Here is a 25,572-nt window from a genome sequence, read left to right as displayed (position 1 = left end):
TACTGGAAACAATCAGATACACGGGAATTAAAAATGCTACTAAAAATGCTACTAAATAAACCCAAAGCTAAAGAAAATTAGAAACTGTTTTAGACTGATCAAAAACTAAAAATTAAAATCAGTGTGATGTAGGAAAAGTGATGTTAAGAAGTGTTACATAGGAAAGTGAAAACTATGAAATCAATGCTCTACGGTGTTCTCCTAAGAAACTAAAAAAAGAGGTCATTAGGTTTCAGATTAGAAAGAAAGCACAGAACATAAGATGTTAAAGGTAAGAGCAGAAATTAATTAAATAGGAATCAGACAAATGAAAGAAAATCAATAAACTAAAACCGGGCTCTTTGAAAAGGCTAATAAAATTGATAAACTTTCAGCTAGTGCTCATAAAACTAACAAAGAGAGGAAGACAAATGAGTAATATCAAGAATGAATGAGGTCACATCGCCACAGGTTCTGTGACATTAGAGGTAAAATAAGACAAAACTGTGATAAATTTGTGGACTATATTTGACCATTTAGAGAAAATGGACAAATGCCTTGAACATAAAAATTATAAAAATGTACTTCATAAACCTGAGAAATCCTCTTCCTAGTAAACATTTTAATTAAAATGTTTTTAATTAACATTAATTAAAATACTTCCCATGGGGAACCACAGTTCTGCTATAGTGGTCTCATCCTCCAATGCCCATTCGGCCCACCGGTTATGGCTGAAAGCTAGGACTAATTTGAAATAGCTACCTGAGGACTCTGCAAAGCGAAAGGAATCAGGTGACCTCAGAAGCGAGGTCAAAGCGGCAGCTCCCAGGGGACGGGCACCCCGAGGTCCAAGCGGCAGCTCCCAGGGGACGGGCACCCCGCCGCCTTGTCCGCTCGCTTTACTCTTCCCTCTGCCTTGGCGGCAGCGCAGACCGCCCTGCAGAGCAGCGCCGTGCAGAGGGCCAGCACTCTGACAGAAACCCTGCCATCCCTCTAACCTACGAAACCCGGAATCAAGCCCGGGGGACCACAGTGTGACCGGGAAGTCTCAGAGGGGACCGATGCACAGTGAGGGTGCCCCTCATTCCATGTCTGAGCCTGCACAAGACTCAGCAAAACTCCTGTATTACATATACAGCAGATGGACCCAAGCTAACGGACAAAGGCTTAGAGAACCAAACAGATTCAGAACCATGCACGTTGAAGCCGAACTCCTCAGCATACATACATGGGAAAGACCCAAACCAGGATAGCCAAGTCTTTGAAAACTGAACTGTATTTGAATCTAACTGAATGGATTTCCTGCAAAAAACAAACAAACAAACAAACAAAAAACCATTAACCTCCAGATGATTACAACAGAATCCGGAGCATACGCAATGTAACACCCATAGTTGTGATGTACAGCACAAACTAAGTCAACAGGCAAAAATCCAGGAAAGACCTCCCGAGGAAAATGCAAACAACGCTAACTGCAAGATGATATGCTTAAACGATCAGACAACAGTGTAAGACAGATCATCAAACTAAACACACTGAAGAACAGAGAGAAAAGAAGAAGAAACGGAGAAAAGGAGCAAAGGCTCAGGCGTCTGCATTGCAGCATCGGGCGGGGAAGGACGTCGGTGTGAGTGCAGAGGGAGTGCGAACGCAGCAGAGGGCGACGGGAGCCCGGCAGCGTACGCAGGTGCGCTCGGTCGTCTGGTGACAGACACGGATTTACAGAGTCACGAGCCCCAGAGAACCCTACACAGGACAAATTCAAATGAAACCATCTCTAGAAACATCATCATCAAAGTGTTGACAGGGAAAGATAAAATTCTGGAAAGCAGCTAGACAAAAGTGACAAATTATGTGTGCGGAAGGAACAATTCAAATGAGCACAGATTTCTAATCAGAATCCATGGAGGTCACAAAACAAGGAACACGTTTAAGGGCTTAAAAATGCTTCCAACCCATAATTCCATACTCAGAGAAAATATCCATCAGTAAGCATAGAACAGACATCTATAGATAAACAATCATCATCTTTGGATACAGAAAAAGTAAGAAAATTTGCCATTGGTGTATCTGCTCTATGAAAACTGATAAAGGAAACTATTTCAGATGACATCAAATAAAAGAGGAAACCCTGGATCTTCAGGAATGAAAGAGCATCAGCAATGCAAAACATCTGGATACCTATGAGGAACTATTTTTCCTTGTAAGTTATTTAGAACATGTGAAGCTCTTAAAAGCTGAAATTACAATAGTGTTTGGAGGAATTTTCAGTGTGCGCGCGTGTGCGCGCGTGTGTGTGCGCGTGTGCGCGTTTGTGTGTGCGCGTGTGTGTGCGCGTGTGCGCGCAGTGCACGTGACTGTTCTATGACATGAAGAGCAGTGAGGGGGGCCAAACAGAGGGATCGCAGAGGTCGTCGGGCTCCTGCACTTCCTGTGAAGTGGCACGACACGACCTCTAAGCAGACGATGCACCCACGCTCGTGTGCTCTTCAGACTGCTAAAATCATACGAAAACGCACAGCACACAGGAGATTAAATAAATTAAATAGAGCTAAAATGCAATTAAATATATTAAACTATAATGCTTAAAATATTTAAACAATATTTACAAGGCAGCATGAAAGGATCAAAAAATGGAAGAGACACAGAGAAAAATAGTAAAGTGATGTAAACACTTTTAATTGTCAGGCGGACACTTAGAGACTAGATTTAAACAAATTAAACATGCTTCAACTCTCATCAGCCTACAACAGATACACAGATAAGATGAAACCAAATGGCAAAAAAACAAACATGCAAACAGTAATTATGAGAATGCTGAACTGCTATACTAATGTAAGATAAAATAAAATTCAAACGAAAGAGCTATTCAGAGGTGCAGAAGAACATTCTGTGATTATAAAAGGAAAGGTTCATCAGGAAGACATAAGTACTGAAATCTGTGTGTGCCCAATAAACGCACACAGCCCACTTCTTTCCCTTTCTCTTTATCTCTTATTTCAAAAGATGGAGAAAAAGTATGGGACCAAATTCACTAATTATTCATGATCAAGACTTCAGCGAACTAAGAATGGCAGGGGACTGCTTCAAACTGATGATGAGCATCCAAGAAAACAATGCTGCTAGTCTCATCCTTACAAGTGAAAAAGTCACTTATGTCTCATATTGGGAACAGGACAAGAAACCCTGCTTTTATTTCTATTTAACATGGTAGTGGAGGACCCAGCCATTGCAATGAAGCAAGAAAAAGAAATAAAAGGCACAACAAATATTAGGTGAAAGAGTAAAACTATTATTTGTAGATTATATGTTTATTCATGTAAAAAATACAGAGTCTACAAAATAATTATGAAATCTAATACATGGATTAAACAGAGTCACAGGATCCAGGTTATTATTTAAAAATCAGTTGTATTCTTATATGCTAACGGGAAATTAAATCATTAAAACAATTCCATTTATAGTAGAACAAAAAAAAAGTAACATTCTTATGAACTAAGTAAAGATTTGCTAGAACTGCCCTATGAAAACTGTAAGACATCCTTGAGACAAATTTTAATGTATTTACATAAATGCAGAATTACCATGTTTACTGCTTAGAAGACAAAGTATGTCTCGGATAACAAATATCATCAATTTTGTTTCTGGAATCAATAAAATCTATTTAAATTACGGTAGGTTTGTTTGTAGAAATTGATACGCTAATTCTAAACTGTATATAGAAATTCAGAAAACATAGAACATAACAATTTTTTAAATATAAATTACTATAAAAGCCACTTCATAAATTATATAAATGTCTAATCATTATGCTGAACACCTGAAACTAATCTAAAATAATACTGAATGTCGACTCTAATCAAAAAACATTTTTAAAAGACACTTTGGTATTGGTGAAATGACAGGTGTGTAGATGAATGGAGCAGAATTAAGCCTGCGTGAATACAATTAGAATTTCTGACAAAGGTACCACAGAAATTTCAAGAAGGAAAGAATTCTTCAACAAATGGTGCTGGATCGCCAAGACAGGCTTATCTGTGTAGTAAAAAGTGACCATCTACCCTATCTCATATCGAACAGAAAAATTAACCCAAAATGGATCGCAGACGCACATGTGCAACCCAAAAGTACTCAGCAAAAAGCACAGGAGAAAGCATTTGCGACCTTAGCACAGGAAAAGGCTTCTGAGGACACACAGAAACGTGGACACAGAACACAGAAGTAATGAACTGGACGTCTTCGACTTCTTTGTTTGAAGACAAAAATGCAAGCTACGGTTTGGGAGAGTATCTTCAGAAAAAAAAAATACTATATTAAGAAACATATCAGAAAGAAATTTTGTCCATACCGTATTAAGAACTCTTACAAGTTGGTAAGACAAACAGCAACTTAAAATTGGAAAGATATCTGTACAGATCCTATGCAAAAGAAAACCAGTATCTAATAATAAGAATTCGAAAATATCTTTAAACACCAAAATGAAAATTAAAACCACAATGAGATACCACTACTACACACACGTTGGGATGGCTGTAAGTTAAAAAGTGACCACGCTATGCTTTGGAACGACTAGGATTTAGAACAACTAGACGTCCCCAACCTGGCTGCACAGCCCATTGAGAGAATACACTGGCCCTTTTTAAAATAAAGTTAAACAGGCACTTACCGTATGACCCGGCAATCGCAGTCATAGGTATTTCCCCAGGAGAACTGAAAACATATGTCCACACAAAGACTTGAACGCGAATGTTCATAGCAGCTTTATTTGTAATGGCCTAAAACTGGAAACAACCCAAATGTCCATCATCAGGTGAATGGATAAACAAACGTGGTATATCCATACAATGGAATACTACTCAGCAATAAAGAGAAACAGACTATTAATACATGCAATACCACTGACAAATCTCAAAATCATTATGCTGTGTCAAATTCAGACACAAATATATATACCATGGGACTCCCCATTTACAGAAATTTATGAAAACACATGAAAAAATATAGTGACACAGCACATCACTCTTCACTTGGGGATGGCTGCCGAGGCCAGATCAATTACAGAAGGGCATCAGCACAATTCGGGGTTATGGCGAAGGTCTTTTCCTTGACTGCGGTGAGTTTCAGGGGTACATACGGTATGACCTCAACATCCGCAGTTAACCATATGGTCATACTGAGCCCAGCAAAGCCAGCTGCAGAAGGTATCAGGTAAGACACCATTCATTTAGTGATTGTCATGCAAACCGATACTGTTAGTCACTGATGACTACCTCGATCGAAGCTGAAAGTGTGAAATACTGAATCGGAATAAAATATGTCACATTCTGATGATCACGTATCGGTTCAGAAAGGGAAGACACTGGATTGCTGGAGGTGGACAGTGGGCTTCGGGGGCGTCCTCTGTAAATCACTTTAAATCTTACGACACGGAGGAGATGGCAGAATATCAAATGTGTTTGGAACAGGTGACACACGTACTCTTGTTCCCATCATCTCCGTTATTTCCAGGCGTTTAAACATAACACTGTAAGGAAAGACTTTGTTTTCAAAGAGCCACAACACACACACCCCCGTCTCCTGAAAACTAAAATCTGCCAAACCAAAACCGACCTCTAGGCGCAGAGCTTCAGTGAGATAGTAAACATCTGAGGAAGAAATTATATAAATTTTAGATAAGCCATGTAGAAGAAGAGGGAACAACTGAAATTCATTTTTTAAACATTAATGCACTATTGCCAAAATTTTACGAATATTTACCATAAACAGCTACAGGCCGAAGTCTCCCATGAACGGAGATACAAAAGGCCGTAACTAAATGTTAGCATATAAAACTCAGTGACATATAGAAATTTAGATAATAATCCCATGCATGTAGTTTTTTATTAGGAAAGTTTGTGCAAATTTGGTTTAACATTTGCATATCAATCAGTGCATCATTAAAGATAAAAAATGCGGCCATCTCAGTGGTGTGTAAAAGACACACAGCAAAATTCAACCTCATTCATGATGAAAAACAAAAATAGGGAATGGGAGGCGATTTCCTTCACTGACCCAATTAGTGGCATCTCCGAAAACCAACGCTCCTCACCCCTGACCGGGAAAGACCTGGGCGGGGCGCAGGGCAAGGTGCGACCAACCCCCGCAGCGGGCTGTCGAGCACTGTGCCGAACACTCCAGCCGGGCTAATGGGGCAATAAAAACAAAGGGCAAGCGCATTACGAATAGAAGCGAATCCGTCCTCACTCCCACGTGACAATGACTGCGTGAGAAAAACCCTGAGACTTTTAAAACTATGACTGAATGTAACAAGGACATGATAGAAGGCCCTTATTTCTAGAAGAAAACAGGAAACTCTCTTCAAAAATTCAGGGTAAGCAGAAATTTCTTGGATGGACACATCTTTGGATCACTAGAAATATATATTAAAATTTCGTCGAAATTAAATTTTCTGATGTTTAAAATATACCATTAAGAAAATAATGGACTTGTTTCCACAATATATAAATAAATCTTATAAGTTAATATTTAGAAGAAAAATAACCTGATAAAAGGGTAGAGGAAAAGATTTGAACAGTTCACAAAAGAATATATAGGAGTGCTCAAAGAAAATGAGAAAACATTTGTGGACAATATGGGGACTTGCCAGGAGTGGGAACCCGCTAGAAATCTCATACGTGGCTGATGAGTGTGTAAAATCATACAACTGCTTTGTACAAGTTTGGGAGCTTCGCCCTACAACTTAACTCTTATGAATTTACCCAAGAGAAATGAAATCACGGGACCACACAAAAACGCTTACGGAAATGCTCATACGAGCTTTATTCACAATAGCCCAAAACTAGAAACAACCCAAATGCCTATCAACATAACGGATAAAGACTGGTTTACTGATAAGCGGCTGTGAGCGATCGTGAGGGGGCAAAGGGACAATCTGGGGCTGACCGTAGTGGGTCGAACTGACACAAAAATGCCGGAAAGCATCATCGTGGGAAGAGAGACGCGACAAAGCTGTAAGAAAGACCTAGAAAAGGACCGAACTAGGCTGGGAGTGAGGAAGGCAGGAATGAAAAGCTGAGAAAATGCTAGGAACGTTTTCTAGGCACCAAGCCTTGAGGGGCAGACACGGACCGTTCCTGCAGACGAGGCTTCGCCACGGGGCGAGGCAGAAAGCGCGGGGCGAGACACAGCCCTTCCTTTACACGGCTGTAAGTTTGCTTTTCACTTTTTGGAAGAATGATGCTCAGCATCTCTGAAGAGATTTCAAAATGTCTTTAGTTATACATACTTTGTGAGAGAGGCTGAGAGAATGTGAACATTTTTGAACTGTAATAAAATAACTCACCAAAAGTGTCAAAAAAAAGTGTGCATTTTTAAAATAAGTACTCCACTTTCTGTAAACTTAAGGAAATAACTCAAAAAATGAAAGCTGGTGAACTCCAATTATTAGTCACATTTAATATAACAGTAAAAATAGAAAATCTAGAGCCCAACATAAACAAAACGGTTAAACACAGCATCGATAGCTCTGTTAAAATGATAAATTTATGAAGACAAAGATCAGGTAACACCGCATAAAAATAAGTGTGAATTTTTAGAGAAAAGGACACTTGCTTTAAGGAAAAATGTATTTTTTTTACCTTTTTATGATGAAACGTAACACACGGAAAAACGAGACATAAATGTACAACGTAATGAACGTCCACACAGGAAACCTGTGAACACAGAATTCAGGCCACGGTGCAGCCACCGTCACCTCAGGACTGCTGCCCCGCGCCACGTCCCCACTCCCCCCGAAGGTGACACCATTCTTTAGGGTTTTACAGGAATAGTTTTCTTGGACTGCATTAGTTTCAGCATTCATGAACAAAACCTACAAAACAGAGTTCAGCTACGTCTACATTACGTGGATTCAATTATGTTTAGATTCTTTTCCAGAAGTTTCGTTCATAAACGTGCCCACACGGTTAGAATTCCCCTCCGTTCGCCGCCGTGTCTGGACGGCGTGCCACCGCACAGACACACCACTGCTGGCGCCCGCATTGCGCCGGGCATGGACATTTGGGTTGTCTCTGGTTTGGGACTGGGACTGTCAGAAAACGGGCTGCGAGCAAACTTCCGTAAGAGTCAGACGTGACGTCACAGAGCACGTCACGTCTACCATGGTGCCAAACCGCACGCTCGCTGATCTCCAAAGCGGCAGGACGCACAGCCACATGGGCAGGTGGCCCTTCCGGAGTCCCCGCCCTGGCCCCGCCACCACCAGTATCTGAACCACTGAGCTGAGACTGTTCACTTTTTGCCAACCTGCCAGCTGTGTAGTAGGATCTCATTCTGCTTTTAATTCACATTTCTTTGATTACGAAAAGTGTGAACGTATTTTCATGTATCTATTGACCATTTGGAATTACTCTTTTGTGAAGTACTTGTTCAAATCTTTTACCATTTTTTAAACTGCTCTTTCTTTTTCAAAAATGTTTTCTATAGGTTATTTATAGTTCTTCTGTTGGCTATTGCCATTGCAAATAATTTTCCCATTCTGCGGATTATCTTTTCTCTCTTTGCAGTATTTTCTGATAAACAGCAGTAATTAATTTTTATGTGGACAAAATTATCAGGATTTTTATCAAAGTTAGTGCTTTTTGTATCTTTTTTAGGAAATCATTTTCTAATACTGAAGTCATAATTATATTTTTCTATGTTACGTTCTAAAATATATCTGGGGGTGATCTTTTTGGCTGGGTCCAATTTCGTTTTTTCCTACATGGCTTTGCACACTAGTGTTACCCCTCAGACGATTTCTGTTTTACGTATTTTAAAGCCATGTTCTTCGGTGCTCGCGAGTGTGGACACCTGCGTTACTGTAGGTATCTACCCCCCCCCCCACCGCGCAGTGCTCCCTCTGCGTACCCAGTGAGGCTTCTTGCCTTGAAGGCTATTCTGAGCATCGGCTTTCATTGGTCATAGGTTTTCCTGGTCCTTTGATGTAAAATTAAAGCAAGGGTTCAGGGTGGCTTGTCTGATCAGGACGAGTTTCTGGAGTCTAAAAGGCCTTATTAAACACAACTGTATCTAGTAAACAGTTCACTTTAACTGCATAATTTATTTAAAATAAAAAGTATACTTTATTTAAAAAATCACCTCAGGGTGTTTAAACACTCCAACCTGCAGCCTAATTACTTCTGACCACCGACAAGACACTAAGTCACCATGGAAGAGCCGCTGGCTTGCAACTCCCTGGGACACTGCAGAGCTGAGTGTGAAAGGCCAGACTGCACTTAGAGAAAGCAACACAAAACAACAACGCTCATGAACTACTCTGGGCTCCACGTTTAACCCACGACAGCTCACGACAAACAGCCGTGGCCAGCGGAAGGCCGGCGGCCTGCGCGGGCGGCACCACGTCACGCCAATGTCCAGGAGCCACAGGCCTCCCGGGCGTCAGGCACCTAGGGTGCGAACTGCAAACGCGGACGCCCAGTTCCTGGCCCTGAATACATTTTTGAGAAAATCTTCAGGTAATTTTAATATGCGTCAGAGTTTGAAAACCACTGCCATTATTTAAAAAGGAAAAAAAGGGGACGGAGTAAGCCATTCTAGCAAAAAGTGTTGTTATTTAACATACAGTAGGGGTTTTTATTTTTTGAGGTGATTAAATAGAAATAAAATAGAGATAGATGAAAACAAGATACACAGTTTTACAGAAACAACAGAACCTATAGAAATTACATACTAAAACATTTCCGCATCTGTGTTTTAAGAAAATACTATCCGAAACGATATATCTTGTCTTTGGCTGTAGCATATTCATGATATAATTTATATATATATAAAAAAGAGATATCTATAAATTACCAATTTTATTATAACTGTTTTCACTGTCAAAACGATTGAAAGATGTGTGGTATCTCACAGTGAAAATTAATTTAAAATGCTAAGCAATTTAGAAATGAGAAAAATACAGGCAGAAATATTGTTGCCACTAGTTTATCAGCAAATGATCTTTATCTGTCACACACAAGTTAAAAATAAATGAGTAAAGCAAGACAACCCAGAGAGGAAAACGCCCACTATCCACCGAGCTGGCTTCTGAGAAGGCAACGCGCCCCCTCTCCGCTGCACGGGAGCCCGGCGGGCCCTCGTGCTGGAAGCCAGGCATTTCACAAAGCACCTCATGCGTCTTACGAGCTCCCATCGCATCTTCCATTTCACACCCGAATGGAGCTTAAGTTCATTTAGTACGTTACATTTGTCTTATGACTAGGCTGGATTGTACACCGCCTTCCAATTCGGAGAATGACTTACATGTCTTTTTCAGTAGCACGTGCTCTCTAAAATTTTGTCTATGCTCCCCTGTGACACAGACAGAAATCGCGGTAGGTGTGGGGTCCCGAAGGTCGGTTATTTTGCACTTGTTCTGTTCAAAACCAGGAGCTTGGTCCTGCTTAGTCAGTCTAGCAGAGACGATGACAGCATAAAGGCAGCTCTAAATTAAAATTTTCATTTACCGAAGGACGACACAAAACGAAATTTAGCAAATCACTAGTGTATATACTGAGCAGTGACGATAATCCCACAAAATTCAAAAAGTAAATTCTATTTCCCTCCTCTACTCAGAGGTAACGCCTACCCCTGTTAAAGCTGAGCTCTCTGACTTTGGTTCCGAAGCCAGCCATGCCGCATGGCTCTCCCGAAGCCTCCAGCCACGGCCAAGCAACCCCGCCACCTGCCCCCTGCAAAGGCACCCACGGGGCTGTCTGATGGCACCTGCCAGCCCCGTGTTCTCAGAGGCCTCCCTCGGGCCTCGGATCACCCGGAGAGCCTCAGCCCGGCTACAGAAGTCTTTTCTGACTGATCCGCCTCTAGCTCAGTCTGCGTCCCACAACCCCCTGACACCCTCGTCCCTGGGGGTTAGCGGACTCTTGTTCCCTCGTGTTTCATGGGTACGTCTCCTGCGTCGCTAAACTCCGTGGGCAGGACTATGTATTTGGGAAAGTAAAATGGTATTTTAAAGGCAGAAAATTTGAACTTTCCATATGTCTTATTATATACTTCCTATGAGGTCTATTATCAGGAATAAAATAACTGCTTATTGAAGTTGATAAAACAGTACAGCGCATAATAACTTGAATGTTATAATTACATGGTAAATGAGAAAACCTGACAAGTGTGTTATTACCTAAACTCTTCTAAATGCAAAAAAAAAAAAAAGGTTAACATTATTTGTACTCCTCAGAGACTCAAATCTATCATTTTACTTGAAAGAGCTATATTTAACTATTTCAAAATTCTTGGAATCAATGAGATGCATGTATTTAAAATCTTTAGTTTATCTTAAGTCTTCACCGAGTGAAAATAAATGCATTTAACAGACGGCTAAATACTGGGCTCTGGGTTCTCTGGTATTTCCAGGCTTCGCCCTTGCCCATGCTCCGGACTGACGGCGGAATCACAGCTCACCACGACAGTCGGGACCAGGCGCCTGTAAGTGCTTTGCTAAATTTACATCCTTTTTGTCAAATTTCACATCCTTAAACAAAAACAGTGAGAAAAAAATTAAAGTAAAATCTAACCAAATTAAAGCAAAGCAAAACGACTACTTAGTGACGTGCTCTACCAAAAGACCTTTAATCTAATTTAAGGCAGCAGAGAGGGGGACGAGCGGAGAAGACCGAACGGAAGTGGTGAAGGTCTTAACGCTGACGATTACTCGGCTCGCTCCACCCCCGGGACAGAGTCGCAGCCCCCGACCCTGCGGGCTCGCCCGACGCCACGAACACGCCTCCGCAGGACAGGGCCGGGCCAGCGCCAACAGGGCCAGGTCCCCCCGCGCTGGGCTCAAAATCCACCGGCAACCAAACATCCTACATGCTCACTTAAGATACCTAATCCAGACACGAGCGTAAACTCACCAATAACTGATTCTCAAAGACAATTTGGCACTTTTTAGGGTAACTCTTGACTTGTCACTATGACCGGGGTATCTCCCCAGACACCTGCCTAACGCTCCTAACCCCCCTTGACCAAGACTGAAATTAAGCCAGCTCTCTTCCTTTTACGTCTTCAGATTCACGCGGTCTTTTCAAACACACTATTTTGAGTAAACTAAAGAAATATTTAAATGATGGGAAAAATGACCGACAGGTGTTCACTTAGACACACTGAAAAGCAGTGAATTTTCCTAAGTATAAACCACGGAACTGTAGTTCAGTACATACCACAGCACTCAGGACATTTCGGATGTTTCAGGGTATTTATTCCATACCCCGGGAAGCAGCGGTTAATCCACACCATTTGGAGAGTTCCTTCAATATAGTATATTTCAGGCAATGGCTCTGCACGTCTGCCTAGAACTTCCACTTGCTGAATAAAAAATCTCTCTATAAGATTTTTAGCCTAAAACAGAAATACAATATGAAAAACTTATTATCACAAACAAATATAATTTCAGCATAAATAAGGTTGCTTATGTATTTAGAAGCATGAAAAAACACATTCTTGAGATCCTTATTTTTTCTTGCATTCACAGGACATAAATAACACGTATGAAAATTATAAGGTGTCACCAACCAGCGTCAAACGTTTCCAAACGTACTTCCAAGCACGGCACGGAGCAGCCTCTTGGACACAGACCCGAGCTGTTGGTCCTCGGGATTTTACCTGGTGGGCACCTCACCGGAATCAGACAGCGCGCGACAATGACGGAGCCGCGGGCAGTCACGCTCACGCTGCAGGGGCACGTCCTGCGCACCCGCTCCTCCCCTCCCCGGGCACGGAGCAGGGCGTTTCAGGTCCAGGGAGTGCGCGGGCCTCGCCAGTGAGGCCCGAAGCCGAGCGCTGCGGGGGCGGAGTGCGGGCGGGGCGCGCGCGGCGCACGGTCCGTGGGCCCCGGGATCAGGGTCAGAAGGCCACGCACTTCACAGCCGTGCCGCAGAGGGCACGTGCGTGTGAACGTACTACGACACGCACGGGTCACTACGCTGCAATGACAAAATGCTGATACGAAAACAGCACGGAAGACCGAAGGAGCTGTGGGAAAGCATCACGTTCGTGGATCAGAAGAACACAGCGACAGCGCACGTCTCCCCGGATTTACGTGCTGGATCGATCAACCTAATCGCTACCAACATCTCAGAGAGGATCTGACAGACGTGCGCGAGCTTACTCTAAAACGAGAGACAGGTCCCGCCGTGATGGCGACCGTCCTGCCAGGACAGGACACAGCGGGACAGCAACGCGGCCCGTTACCGAGGCTGCGGGAGTGGAGACGCGGGGACGGGGAGACGCGCAGACGCAAAGCAGGAAGGAAAGCGAGACCCCAGAGACAGGCCGCCGGGACACGCCCGCCGCGGTGTGCCCGAGGCCCCAAAGCCGCCCGCGCGCGGGCCGTGTGTCTGACAAACGCGCCGGAGAGTGGACGACCCCAGGCCGACAGGCTGACGACGCAGCCCCCCGGGACGGGAACCCATCTGCACGCAGAAGCTGTACACAATACTTCACATGAGCTTGTCTACCCGCTGTCACCCCGATAAATGCAACTCCTGCAACAGGCCAGGGCCGACGAGCTGAAGCGTGCGCCCCGTGGGCCCCCGGCTCGTGGGGCAAAGCCACCGGCGCCAGGGGCACGCGCGCTGCCACGCGACCGGCCGAGTCTCAGGACACGGTGCTGGGGGGAAAAGCCACTCCGCGGTCCCTTCCGCGGATCACCCTGATGGTGATGAAACCTGAGAAATGGAGGGCAGGACGGGGAGAAGGGGCATCAGGGGCAGGGGGGATGGAGGCGGGTCTGGTCCCAAAGGGAAGGGCGGGGTCCCTGCGGTACTGGAGCCACCCGCGCCTGGACTGTGGTGGTGGACATGTGACCCGCACAGACGAGGCACGGCACAGAGCTCCACACACACGCACACCAAGCACGCCGAGGAGAGCGGCGGCCACGCCAATGCCTGTCACGCTGTGCGTCAGCATTTCTGCGACGCGTTCCCGCTGGGGCAGACTGGGGAAAGTGTACAAGGGGTTTTTCTGTATTTTTTTACTTCGTGGCCAACATGATCTATAGTAAATAAACACAAGATAAAGACAAGGGGATTTATACACACACTATACAAAATGCTCGAAATCACAAAGGGAGCTAGCAAGACAGAAAAAAAAAAAAGAATCACAAAACAGTCAGAAAACAATAAATACGTAAGTCCATCCCTAACTACTTCAAATGTAAATGGACTAAATTTTCCAATCAAAAGACACGGAGTGGCCAAACACATTTTTTTAAAAAAGACCTATGTATGCTACCTACATGAGAGTCACTTCAGGTTTAAGAAAATACTCAGACGAAAAGTGATGGAATGAGCCAGAAGAACAGGGGGCAGCTGGACTCGCACAGACAAAACAGACTTTAAGGGTCATGCGGGACAAAGGAGGCCATCGCATTATAAAGAAATCAAAGCAACAGGAGGATGTAGCATTGTGAACGTGCATGGACCTAAGGTAGGAGCACTGTGTATCACGCAAACATTTACAGATGTAAAGGGAGACTCAGACAACGGTATCGGGACGGCATGCGACTTCGATACCGCACGTTCACTAACGGACCCATCGCCTAGGCAAAAGGGAAAATCATCTTTCTTAATACGGTCAGTTGCAAAAGGCTAATTCCTAAGTATTTCATAAAAATAGCTGCTAAGTTCACCTCATTTATTACTTTATGAAGTTTTATTTTTATGACTGAAGCTCCTAAATGCGTGTGGGAGGTTGACGTGTTTCATACACGGTTCAGACGCCTCTGCACGCCTCACGCACGGAGCGCGCTCACGTCTCCTTTTCTCCAGCCTCGCAGGACGTACCTTTGACAGCCTTCTGGTAGCGTCACAGCTGGGGCCTACACACGGCTTACGTCCCTTTTCAAAGTCTAGAGACGAAACTGAGACAATACATTATATTTTATACTAAATTCCATTCTACAGTAAATTATCATAGCAAGGTTTACATTATTTAGAGTACACACTTTCCAGTAAGTGCAAGAAATCAGCAGAACTTTATTTGAGGGGCTAGAACTAAATCAAAGTAGAGAAATGTAAAACACAGTCAGATTTAAAACATCTACGTTTTTTGACACACGCTGCTGGCGGGCGGCTGTGCTCGCCAGCATGCAAAGGGGCTCTGACTACGGGCGGTGAGCACACAATGCAATACGCATGCGATGTATCACTGAATTGTGCACTCAAAACCTACATAATTTTAACCAGTGTCACCCTGATGAATTTAAAACAAACAAACAAGCAAACAAAAACAAAAATGCTGCTGGTAACTTACACATCTTTAAAATTAGCTTTGTGCCCACAATCTGTTTCCTTTAAAGAACTGCATACACTTACCTGAAAATGTAAAAAACAATTCATTTTGCAAACCAGCTTTTTGCATTTTAACATGATGGCATTCGGACTTCAGTAAGGAAACTTCACATGAAAGGTCAAGAACCAATTTGCTTAAGATCTGAAGAAGTTTCTTCTCAAAAGAAATATTGTAGATACTGTTGCAGGGCGCTGCGTGGTACCGAGCTGTGAACTGGTAGTAAAAATGAGGCTCGCGATAAGCTGTCAAAGACGGGACGCAGGACAACACGACAATGGTTATCTGAGCAATCTGAATAAGTTGCAGCTATTCAAGAGAAATCACTATACGAAATAAATTCATTACATGTATATATTTTTTAACAAACACCTAACATTTACTAGGTGAAAAATGCTATTATAGGTATTTTACATACAGCACTTCTTTAAATCTCCTAGCATCATTTCAGATGGTTACTACTTTTAAATCCATCATGAGAAGTTGGAGGAACACAGGGGTCACGCCCCGCGCCCCACGCCCACGCCGCCACCCCCGATCCTAAGCCAGGGCCCAGCCCAGAGCCTGCGCGCTGCCCGCCGCGTCACGCCGCCTCGGCCTCGGCACTGAAACGTCTCTTAGCTTCAATGTTCATCTTCGAAGAAATGGGAGCCACACAACCACCACCACCAAGCAGAAAAGTATCCAACAAACCTACAAGTGTGACTGAGTTGCACTGAAAAGTTATATGCACACCCATGACCACTGTGGCACTATTTACAATAGCCAACATATAGAAACACACGAAGTATCCCTTCACAGATGAATGGATAAAGAAATCGTGGCATATATGTTTATGGTACATATATCATGGCATATATAATATTCCATAATGAAATATTATTCAGACATAAAAAATCCAACTTTTCCATTTGCGACAACATGGATGGACCTTGAAGACATTACGCTAAGTGCATTAAGTCAAAGACAAAATACTATATCTCTTATATTTGGAATCTGAAAAAAAAGCTCATACAGGGAGCTAATTGACTGGTGGTTGGAGAGGCGCGAGGACAGTGGGAGAAATGGGTGAAAGCGGTCAAAAGGCAAAAAAAAATTAATTCTAGATCTGCTCCCTTTGAGGGAAGAAAAAGGATCCCATTAAGATGCTGATTTACTGAAATGCCCCGCGCAGTATTGTATGGGAAAACAAACTAAATGAGCAGCTGAGGAAAGCTCAAATAAAATCTGAAATACTAGGTAGCCAATAGAAAGAGTAAAGTGTGCCTTTATAATGAAACAGAATACATCACAGGATTCGCTCTCTGCATCAAAACAGCAGGCTTCCAGAACTCAGCCGATTAAACGCAGCTTCCTGCTGCCAGCACTGGTAAGCAGCGGTGTGCGGCAGGACGTCAGGAAGGATGAGAAGTCGCTAGAACCAGAATTCCTAGCCTCGACCCCGAACCTCGCCACAGCCCACCTGTGCGCCCGGCAGCAAGTCACTTCCCCAGCCTCTGCCTGGGGGTCTGATCTCTGCGAGACAGACACGGCGGTGCCCACCGCGCAGGTTCACGGTGAGGACTGAACTGAACACAAATAAAGCACTTCAAACCGAGCCTTGTGTAAGTGAGCACTAAATGCGGTTTGTCATTACAATTGCATGTAAAACACAGAACTGCCTGGAACGTATTGAAAGCTCACTAAATCTCAGCTACCTCTCTCTTCATTATAAACCAGTATTCACTCAGGTGGTCACATTTGTTCAGCCTATGTAAACACACCCTTGAGTGATTTCAAAGTATATTTGTTACAAACTAGATATATATGAAATAAAATGGAGAAACTATGTAACAAAAGTAAAGTGTGACTGATTAAAAAGTTTAAACAAATTATTTGTTACCATACATAGCAAATGACCACAAATTTAGAGACATGAAATAACACGACTTAATTATCTTAACGGCTCTGGAGATCACCCAAAACGTTACAGGCGGGCACCAACCTGCATCCTTCCGAAGCTCGGGGGGTCCAGCGTCTGCCGCCCCCAGGTTTTAAAGGCCCCGGGATTCCTTAGCCCCGTCTTTAGAGATCTCTCCCGCCCTCCCTTTCGCCGCCACATCCCCTCCTCCTGTCTTCGACCTTCCGGCCTCCCTCTCCTAAGTATCCCGGGCCCGCCAGGATCCTTCAGGATAATCTCCCCAACTCAGAATCCTCGACTGAACGATACTGGCGAAGCGCCTCTGGCCAGCGCAGGGAGGCACGGGCGTCTCTGATGACTGCCACCCCACACGCCACCCCTGGGCCCACCAAGGAGACAGAAGCCGTGAGCAGCCTCTGTCCAGACCCCTCCGGCCACCCCGCCGCCAGCTAGGCTCGCCCGGTCCCAAACCTCACGCATCCAACTGCGTCCAGGAAAGGGCTCCACAGTGGCCTGTCCTGCTTCTGTCGGGCGTGACGGTAGTGCAGTCACTGTGACACTCAGGACGTGAAAGAGGTACGGAGCACGGTGCCACCGTCATGGTCTGAAAATGTGTCCCCAGACCCCGTTTCCGTTCACCTGTGTGCGCGTGTGCCCTAAAGCTAAAAGGTCGCCCCTCACCACCAGCCGCCAACGAAGGGCTTTGTAAAATACGGGCAGGCGGGGTTTTCCTTTAATTAAAAGAGTAAAACTAACAAAATGTCTTTAACAGAAATGTTAAGATGTTTAGATATTTGAAGACCTTGAGAAATGTTAAGACACACCTCAATGCACTTCTTACCGTAAACGACGTATTTTAGTTGGAGATTTTTAACAACTTCTTCCACGGTCGGTTTATACTCGAGGAAACACGTGTAAACACCAGTCATACGCTCCTCGAAGTTCTGGAACACAAGGCTTCCCGTGGATGTTATCTGCGCAGTGCTGTTTTCTAATAAAGGGACAAGATACAGTGATTCATGGCTTAAACTACGTGAGGTTGAGATAAAATAACAAAATATTTTCTATACATAGTAAAACCATCAAAATCTGCCTACGGAATCAGTCAAAGGAGTTGGGGGCGTGACTGGTCACTGTGTCTGACGTCTGCTGGCAGGGGGGCCGGGCCGACCTTCTCAGGGGCAGGAAGAGTAAGCGAGGGGTGCGAGGCCAGCTCCGAAGCTGGAAGGGGGTGGGGGCACTCATGCAGGCGACGCCCCGAGATCCAGGGCCACCACACCTGCGAGACTAAAGCTTAACCTGCCCACCAGAAAGCAGTCCTCCCTCGCAACTGCCCATCACGGACGCGAGTCTAGTAGAACTGTGGCGGAATCAAGCCAGGGGAGCAGCAAGGAGGAGGTTCTCCCCGGGAAACCACACCCAAGGAAATGTTAGACACTGAAGAAACAGAACTCAGGAACCGGCCCACACCTCAGACCTTTCCCAGGGCATCCAAAGCTTCTAAAACCCACGGCAACAATCGGTGTCCAGCCCAGATAATTCCTGACTAGATTAACACAAACGAACTCCTAACACTGAAGCCTTAGCAGTATTTTTAAGTGTTTATCTCAAAACATGAAAATGTTTATCTCAGTAGCCTGTCTTATTCAAGATGTCTACTTTTAACAACAAAAAAAAAAATAGGCACACGGAAAGGCAAGAAATGACAAACTTCTAAAGCACCAAACAATGCTCAGGGCGAGACTCTTAAATGACACAGATATCAGCAGTGCCAGATAGTTCATTAAAAACAACTATGATTAATGTATTAAAGAATTTATGGCAAATGTAAATACACAAGATCAGATAAGTGAGTTCGGCAGAGAAGACTGAAACTAACGATCGAATGGAAATGCTAGGATGAAAAGCGAAGCAAAATGAACAAAATTTTTTTTTAAAAAAACACAGTAACACAAATTAAATATTCCTTCACACAGCTAAAAAAGGTATCAATGAACTTGAATGTGTGTCAAAAAAACTACCCAACCTGAATCACAAAGAGAAAAAACAAAACAGAACAAACAGCAACAACAAGGATGCAATAGCTGTGGAACAATACCAAACAGTGTGACATAGTGTGACAGAAACCTCAGAAGGAGAAGAGGAACAGGATGGGGCAGAAGAAATATCTGAAGACATAATGGCTGAGCATTTTCAAAAATGAATGATAAACACCAAACTGTAATCCAAGCGGCTTAGAGAACACCATCCAGAAAAAAATACATAATGAAAACAAAAAGATGCATATAATATTCAAATCACTGGAAATGAAAGGCAAAGAGAAGATTTTGAAGTCAATCAGAGGGGAAAAAAAAATGGCACATTGTCTACAGAGGGACAAGGATAAGATTGTATCAAAATTCTCATTATTTATGCAAAAAGAATACAGTGTCATATTTAGAATGTTGGGGAAAAGTTGCCAATCCAGAATTCTACAACCAGCAAAAGAAAAAGATAAGCAACCTTATCCCAAAGTAAACAGAAGAAAAAAATAAAAAAAGATAAAAGCAGAAACCAGTGAAATCGAAAACAGAAAAATACCAGAGAAACAGAAACCAAACCAAAAGCTGGTCCTTTCAAAAGATGGATAAAATAGTTAAACCTGTAGTCGGAGTAGCCAAAATGAAAAAGAAAAGACACAACCAATACCAGGAGATTCAACAAGTTGGGGGAAAAAACTCTAAGTTGGACTAATGCCTTGAAAAGCACAAACTACTAAACTCCCAAAATGGTGAGAAGGGAAACTCCTATTCCTACCTCATTTGGATTATATCTGTGATCACGGAAGTCAGATTTCAAAGGCACGCGACTTCGGGAAAGTGTCTTATTCTCTCAATGCCTGTTTCCCACATATGATAAACAAATCGGCTTTTAGCAAATGAAAAATTAAGAGTAAAAACAAGATTTGCATTTCAAAATAACAAAATAAGAATCTGAATGGAGGAAATGCTGATCCCATCTGTCACACCAATAGATATCTCTGTGTGGAAAGTACCTTGGTGACAGTAATGGAGAAAATGGCTGCCCTTACTGCAAATGGCTGTTGTAAAAATTAAATTAGTATGTTAAATTGCTTAGAGCTGTATCTGACAAATATGACATACGTGTTATAAAATTCAAAATAAAAATAATCTTGCCAAGTACATGCATATATATTTATACATATATATGTGTGTAGTTGTGTGCATGCATTTATACATGGGGAATGCATAAAAAAAAGCTAGGACATAATATTGTAAATGTCCAGGGCAGTGTTTACTTGCCCGAGGGGTTGGGAGAGGAAGAATGGAGTTTTTAAACCGCTCGGTAAGAGGGTCGAGTCTTGGTAACAGCATACCTCGGTCGCACGGTAGGTTCAAGGATTTTCTTACTGTGCTTCATCGCTTGCTTCTATCCTATACACGTTTGTATCTATCAGATGCTTCATAATCAAAATATCAAGGCAGAGTAAAATAGAATCCATGATTTCATTTAGAAACGTGGTGAGGGTGCCCTTACCACATGCGTGTGCAAGTGTGCGGGTGTAAATGGGTGTGAACACTCAGCAAAGTGGGGAAGCCCACACCAAAGAGTTAGCTCACCTGAATGGTATCGGGATTGGAGGAATAGGTACAGACCTTCTTGAAACAAATGCATTGCTTTCGTGAATAAAAAAGTAGTGGTGGGGGGGGGAGCAGGGAGAGGGAAGGAGGGAGCCAGACCGAATCTGAGGCGTCGCCTCCCGCTGGGCCCCATCTGAACAGCTCTGCAGCCCGCTCTCCAAAGGAGTGTGCACGTTTTAGGGCAACCACCTTTGGAGCATTCATAAAGATGACCACCGCATAGTTGAGAATCCAAAAAGGCTGTCTATTTTTCAAGCTTTAAGAAAATCAGGCATTCTCCAGTTACTTCTGAAATAATAATAATTGCACTCAAAACTAAAATAAAATCATGATGTCCGAATATCAAAATTTCCTGAGAATAGTTTTTATAAACATAAAATATAGTACTATGATCTTATCCTTGCCCGGAAACAACTCCATTTCTAAACCTATTTTCTATTCTCAGAGTGAACACAATACAATAGGCTCCCAGTGAGAGGCATCGAGATTCGACTCTAAACTACACTTTGCGATTTGAACTGCAAGACGTGGCATGACGTCTTCGAAGGAAAAAAAGGTTCAGATTAGAATCTGTACATCAGTGGAGAAAAGAATTACAGCAGAACAATTCAATACTTCGACACTTCTACTGCAGAACTCAGTTTCAATATAAAATGTAAACTAGATTATTAAATCTATTATTAAACCACGTTGGCATTACACTCCGTGCTATACCATCGGAGAGCAGAAAAAATAAAATCTGGTTATACTTCCGGTGCCGGAGGCTCTTCCGCCCGCCCATGTCCTCAGGCCCCCTGCCACCTGCCGCACCTGCCTATGAGCCCAACCTCGCTCCTGCACCGGGCACAGGCCACGTCTGCCCCCCGTGCCCCTGCACCGCCCAGCGCAGGCCCCGCTGAGCTGAGCGAACCCGATAGGGCCACCACGTCACCAACCAGGGGAGCCACTTTAAACCCTAAACTATTTTAGAATCAACATAAACAGGATATACAGTGAGGCACAGCCGAGATGATTCAACTATAAAAATATGAACTAAAACATATTACAAGGTGAATATTTCCCGTAAATGTTTCCTTAGCGAGTCTTTGTACAAATATATCGCTTTCCTCTATTCAAGAAAAGAAAATAAACCTGGAGATTTCCATCGACGGGCACTATCTCAAAATACCAACAAGGGTTAAAATAGAAAGGAAGGAAGCATAGTGAATAGAGCAGTAAAGAAAAATGATTAAATGCTTCACTGAACAGACCTTTAAAATGAAAATTCATTAATCTGAATTTTTTACTGAGGCTGGAAACCAAACAGCTAAGCTAACCTATATTTTTTAAACAACACTGCAAAAACAAATCGGCTTTTAGCAAATGAAAAATTAAGAGTAAAAACAAGATTTGCATTTCAAAATAACAAAATAAGAATCTGAATGGAGGAAATGCTGATCCCATCCGTCACACTGACAGAAATCTCTGTGTGGAAAGTACCTTGGTGACAGGAAGTTCTGGTTCTGTCAAGAGCGTGAAAAGGCAGGGCCGCAGCTCCGCAGTGTGGCCAGCGCCCCGGGGACCGCCGCCCCCAGGCTGCGACTTCCTCGCCACAGAATCAGTAACAGGAAAAGACAGCCGCGGTCAACCCCCGCGGTGGCTTTAAAAGCAGCTTTCTGATACTAAAACACTCCAAGTTAAATTTAGTCATTTTTCCCCGAAAACAGATAATAATATTTAAGTTAAATTCAAATGTAAGCCATATTGCTAGGATTTTGGTCAGAAAAAGATGTTTAAAAAATATAAATTTATAACTACTGATCAAGTCGCAAATTGTCCGTGTGCGGGGCTGCGGAAAACAAAGTCCACGGCTCTAAGTGCTCATTTTTAACAAAAGTCAGAATCGCAGTTGCTTCTTCATATATACTTTACTAACGAAAGCCTGACCGAAGTAACCAAAATGATTTCATGAACTTTGAAGAAAAGCAACCCCCGTTGGAACTCAGATGCTGAAAGAACGCCCCGCACGGTCCAGTCCCCCGGGGCCGTCTCCGTCTCACTTAAGATGGGTGGAAACTGTCCGACTGCAGCCCCGAAAGGAAATGGCGAGGGACAGACGAAAAGAAACGGATGGACGGAGGTGGGATGCAAATGTTCTTCCTGTTCTTAGTATATTTCAGATATATCCATCACTTAATTATGATTATTGAAGCAAAAACCTACCTGAAATAATTTTTCCTTTTGGCCCATGCCACTGGAATGACGGGTCTATCAGCTCTAAATTTCGCAGTCGCTGGGTGACACACAGTATGTGCGGACTCTTGTGATGGAGCATAACATACACTTTCACTGAAAATACAATGTTAAAATGTTCCAGTAACATTTTATGTGTTTTCAGGTCCACAATGCCTTAAATTATCGCACTTTGGATTACGTGGTTTCATGTTTTCTTTGGATTATTGCTATTTCTTGATAAGAACTAAATTTCATTACATTCTACATGACATTCAAAAATATACACATATATTTTATTTGTGCATGTATATCTCAACCTTAGCATAATACATTAGTCTTTTTTCAGAGTTCACATATACTAGTTTATTCTCAGAATATTTTAATTATAAAATAATACGATAATTCTAGATCTGTACTTAATCTGTTCTGCAAAGATACCACACCTAAAAGGAACTGATAAATTTGTTTAAAGAAAGTATACATTATTCACAATGATGTAACACAATGCACTGAATTTAAAAAATTATGTGATTAAAAAATCAACAAATATGTACTGAGTTTAATTATTGTTTTTCCCACTTTGCTTAACAGAACCTCATCATTAAACAAACAAAAATCATGTCCTTTAGGAGATATGACAGGAACCCCGCCCAGAGTCGACTGTTTTGAGCTTTCTGTAAGGACGCTGTAGACAAGGTCCCAACAGCTCCTTAGCGACTGCATTCCGACTCTTCACTGCTTCACATACAAGGAATTTCGTGATCCCCTAAAATAAAAATTGCTGAGAATCAAATTCCTCTTAACACTCGTGGACCGTGATGCTTTGCCACACGGCGTGACGTGGGCCTGCGCGGCTTCCGACAGATTTCCTTCCTTGGTGAAGGGGTCACCCTCTGTCCTAGGTCACCTGTTTTTAGCAGAAATTGCTGTTGAATTTTAACAAATGATTTTTTTCTGCATTGATTGAGGTGATCATTTGTTTTTTTCTTCTCGAACACTCCAATGGAATGTTTGCTATTACTAGATCGCTTTTCTGAACATTCTAATTGACCACGCTCTTTTAAATGCTGTTGAATTCAGTGTGCAATTATTTTCCCAGGATACCTGCACCTGTCACGTTTCTCTCTCCCCCCTCCCCCCCCACACGCACGCACACACACATGGCGTGTGACCGCCTTGTTCTAGCCTCTGTCTTTTCCAGCACCAGAAGCGAAGCTGCCACTCAGCATCCAGCACCATCAAGGCCTCTGAGGCCGCGAGCGCACGTGAAACGAGCTGGGCGGATTCCTTCTGTAAATTTTCTCTAATAAAATGTGTCAAGTGTTTCTGTCCTAGAAAAATTCTATAGCCTGGCACTTATTTTGGCAAGGAGGAAGGAAGTCGGAAAACAACATTTGTAATTACCAATCAGGGGAATTTAATTGCTCAACCATTTACGAAGTAATATAGCAAAATCTGTTTTAGAAATTTATATTTTACTATTTATTTCAAGTTTATTAGTATAAAATTATCCAAAATATTAAGTTACTGTATTTAAATTTTACCATCTTCATTTATTCAAAACATACTTTCGTGCTTGCATTATTCTCTCACAGAACTTTCACCTAAAGTTTCTCTACTGAGTGCTCCGAAGGTGGCTTTGGGCTCCATCCGACCCGTTCCTCCTCGGTCCCTCTCATCCCCCTGAATCTCTCCCCTGTTACCCTCAGGGAAAACTGCCCGTCTTCTGTCCTGACCCCTTTCACAGCTAGGTGTAAAACTGTGCCCCCTGCGCATGACACGCGGGCCCCCCTCTCCACGATGTCCTCCGTGCCCATCCCACGGCTCCTCTCTTCCTAGTCTTCACCCTGGCCACGTGACTGTGTGACTGCACTAAGCTACTCAAGCCTCCAGACACATGCCCCTGGCACTCACCACCCCGCCGGGGTCCAAATGCCCCTCAGCTTAGAAACCCAGCACGAGTAACTCCGGAGCACCAATTCCCATTCAATCCTATGAAACGCAGACAAAGTTAACATCTGGGACAGAAAAAGCATGACCGATTTGACATCTCGAAGAAGATATTGCCGACAAAAATAACAAATAACGGACGTGTAAGTGGACTACGAATAACGTGAAAGTGTCTCCTTTGGAACATCATGAAAACGACGGGCAGAGGTAACCCGACTCCCAGTTTCGCAAATCTGAAAAACTCGGCACCACCGTGAGCTGGCGGGGACACGGGACACGCTCTGCTGGTGGCAGTGGCAATGGCGCAGTCGCTATGTGGGGCAGGTCTGCTGGGATCGAGGTCCCTCGGGTCCTAGGGTGATGAACGTCTGTCTCGTCCTGGGTACGAAAGAGCCCGACCACCACCCAACGCGCACAAAAAGACATTCCCAAAACGGTACTCACCATGCATGCCTCCCAAACTGGGACGAGTTAAAAATGCAACGAGGATGCAAATAAATGATTACTGAATCGATGGAAACATGAGTGCAGAAAAATAAAAGACGA

General features: G+C 43.3%; 1 protein-coding gene across 3 annotated transcripts in view; it reads right to left on the bottom strand.

The window, feature by feature from the left end:
• The window catches only part of LOC107512415 (zona pellucida binding protein), a 34,174-nt gene that overhangs the window by 2,564 nt on the left and 6,038 nt on the right, over positions 1-25,572 (bottom strand). Inside the window, exons 2-7 of one of the 3 annotated variants that reach the window (XR_001597276.2) lie at positions 23,065-23,190; positions 18,063-18,212; positions 15,348-15,566; positions 14,817-14,893; positions 12,195-12,372; positions 4,646-4,760 (exon numbers count right to left, since the gene is read on the bottom strand). Coding sequence is in view for 2 of the 3 variants with exons in the window: in XM_036230529.1 (XP_036086422.1) it covers positions 4,741-4,760; positions 12,195-12,372; positions 14,817-14,893; positions 15,348-15,566; positions 18,063-18,212; positions 23,065-23,190 (770 nt within the window). In the remaining variant the exon portion in view is untranslated. Of the gene's footprint in view, positions 1-3,809; positions 4,761-12,194; positions 12,373-14,816; positions 14,894-15,347; positions 15,567-18,062; positions 18,213-23,064; positions 23,191-25,572 lie in introns of those variants that run through there. The other 2 variants (XM_036230529.1, XM_016147908.2) reach the window with 2 other exon arrangements.

Source organism: Rousettus aegyptiacus, unplaced genomic scaffold (genome assembly GCF_014176215.1).
Source record: "Rousettus aegyptiacus isolate mRouAeg1 unplaced genomic scaffold, mRouAeg1.p scaffold_m13_p_13, whole genome shotgun sequence".
Taxonomy (NCBI): domain Eukaryota; kingdom Metazoa; phylum Chordata; class Mammalia; order Chiroptera; family Pteropodidae; genus Rousettus; species Rousettus aegyptiacus.
This window is presented reverse-complemented; position numbering and strand designations above follow the sequence as displayed.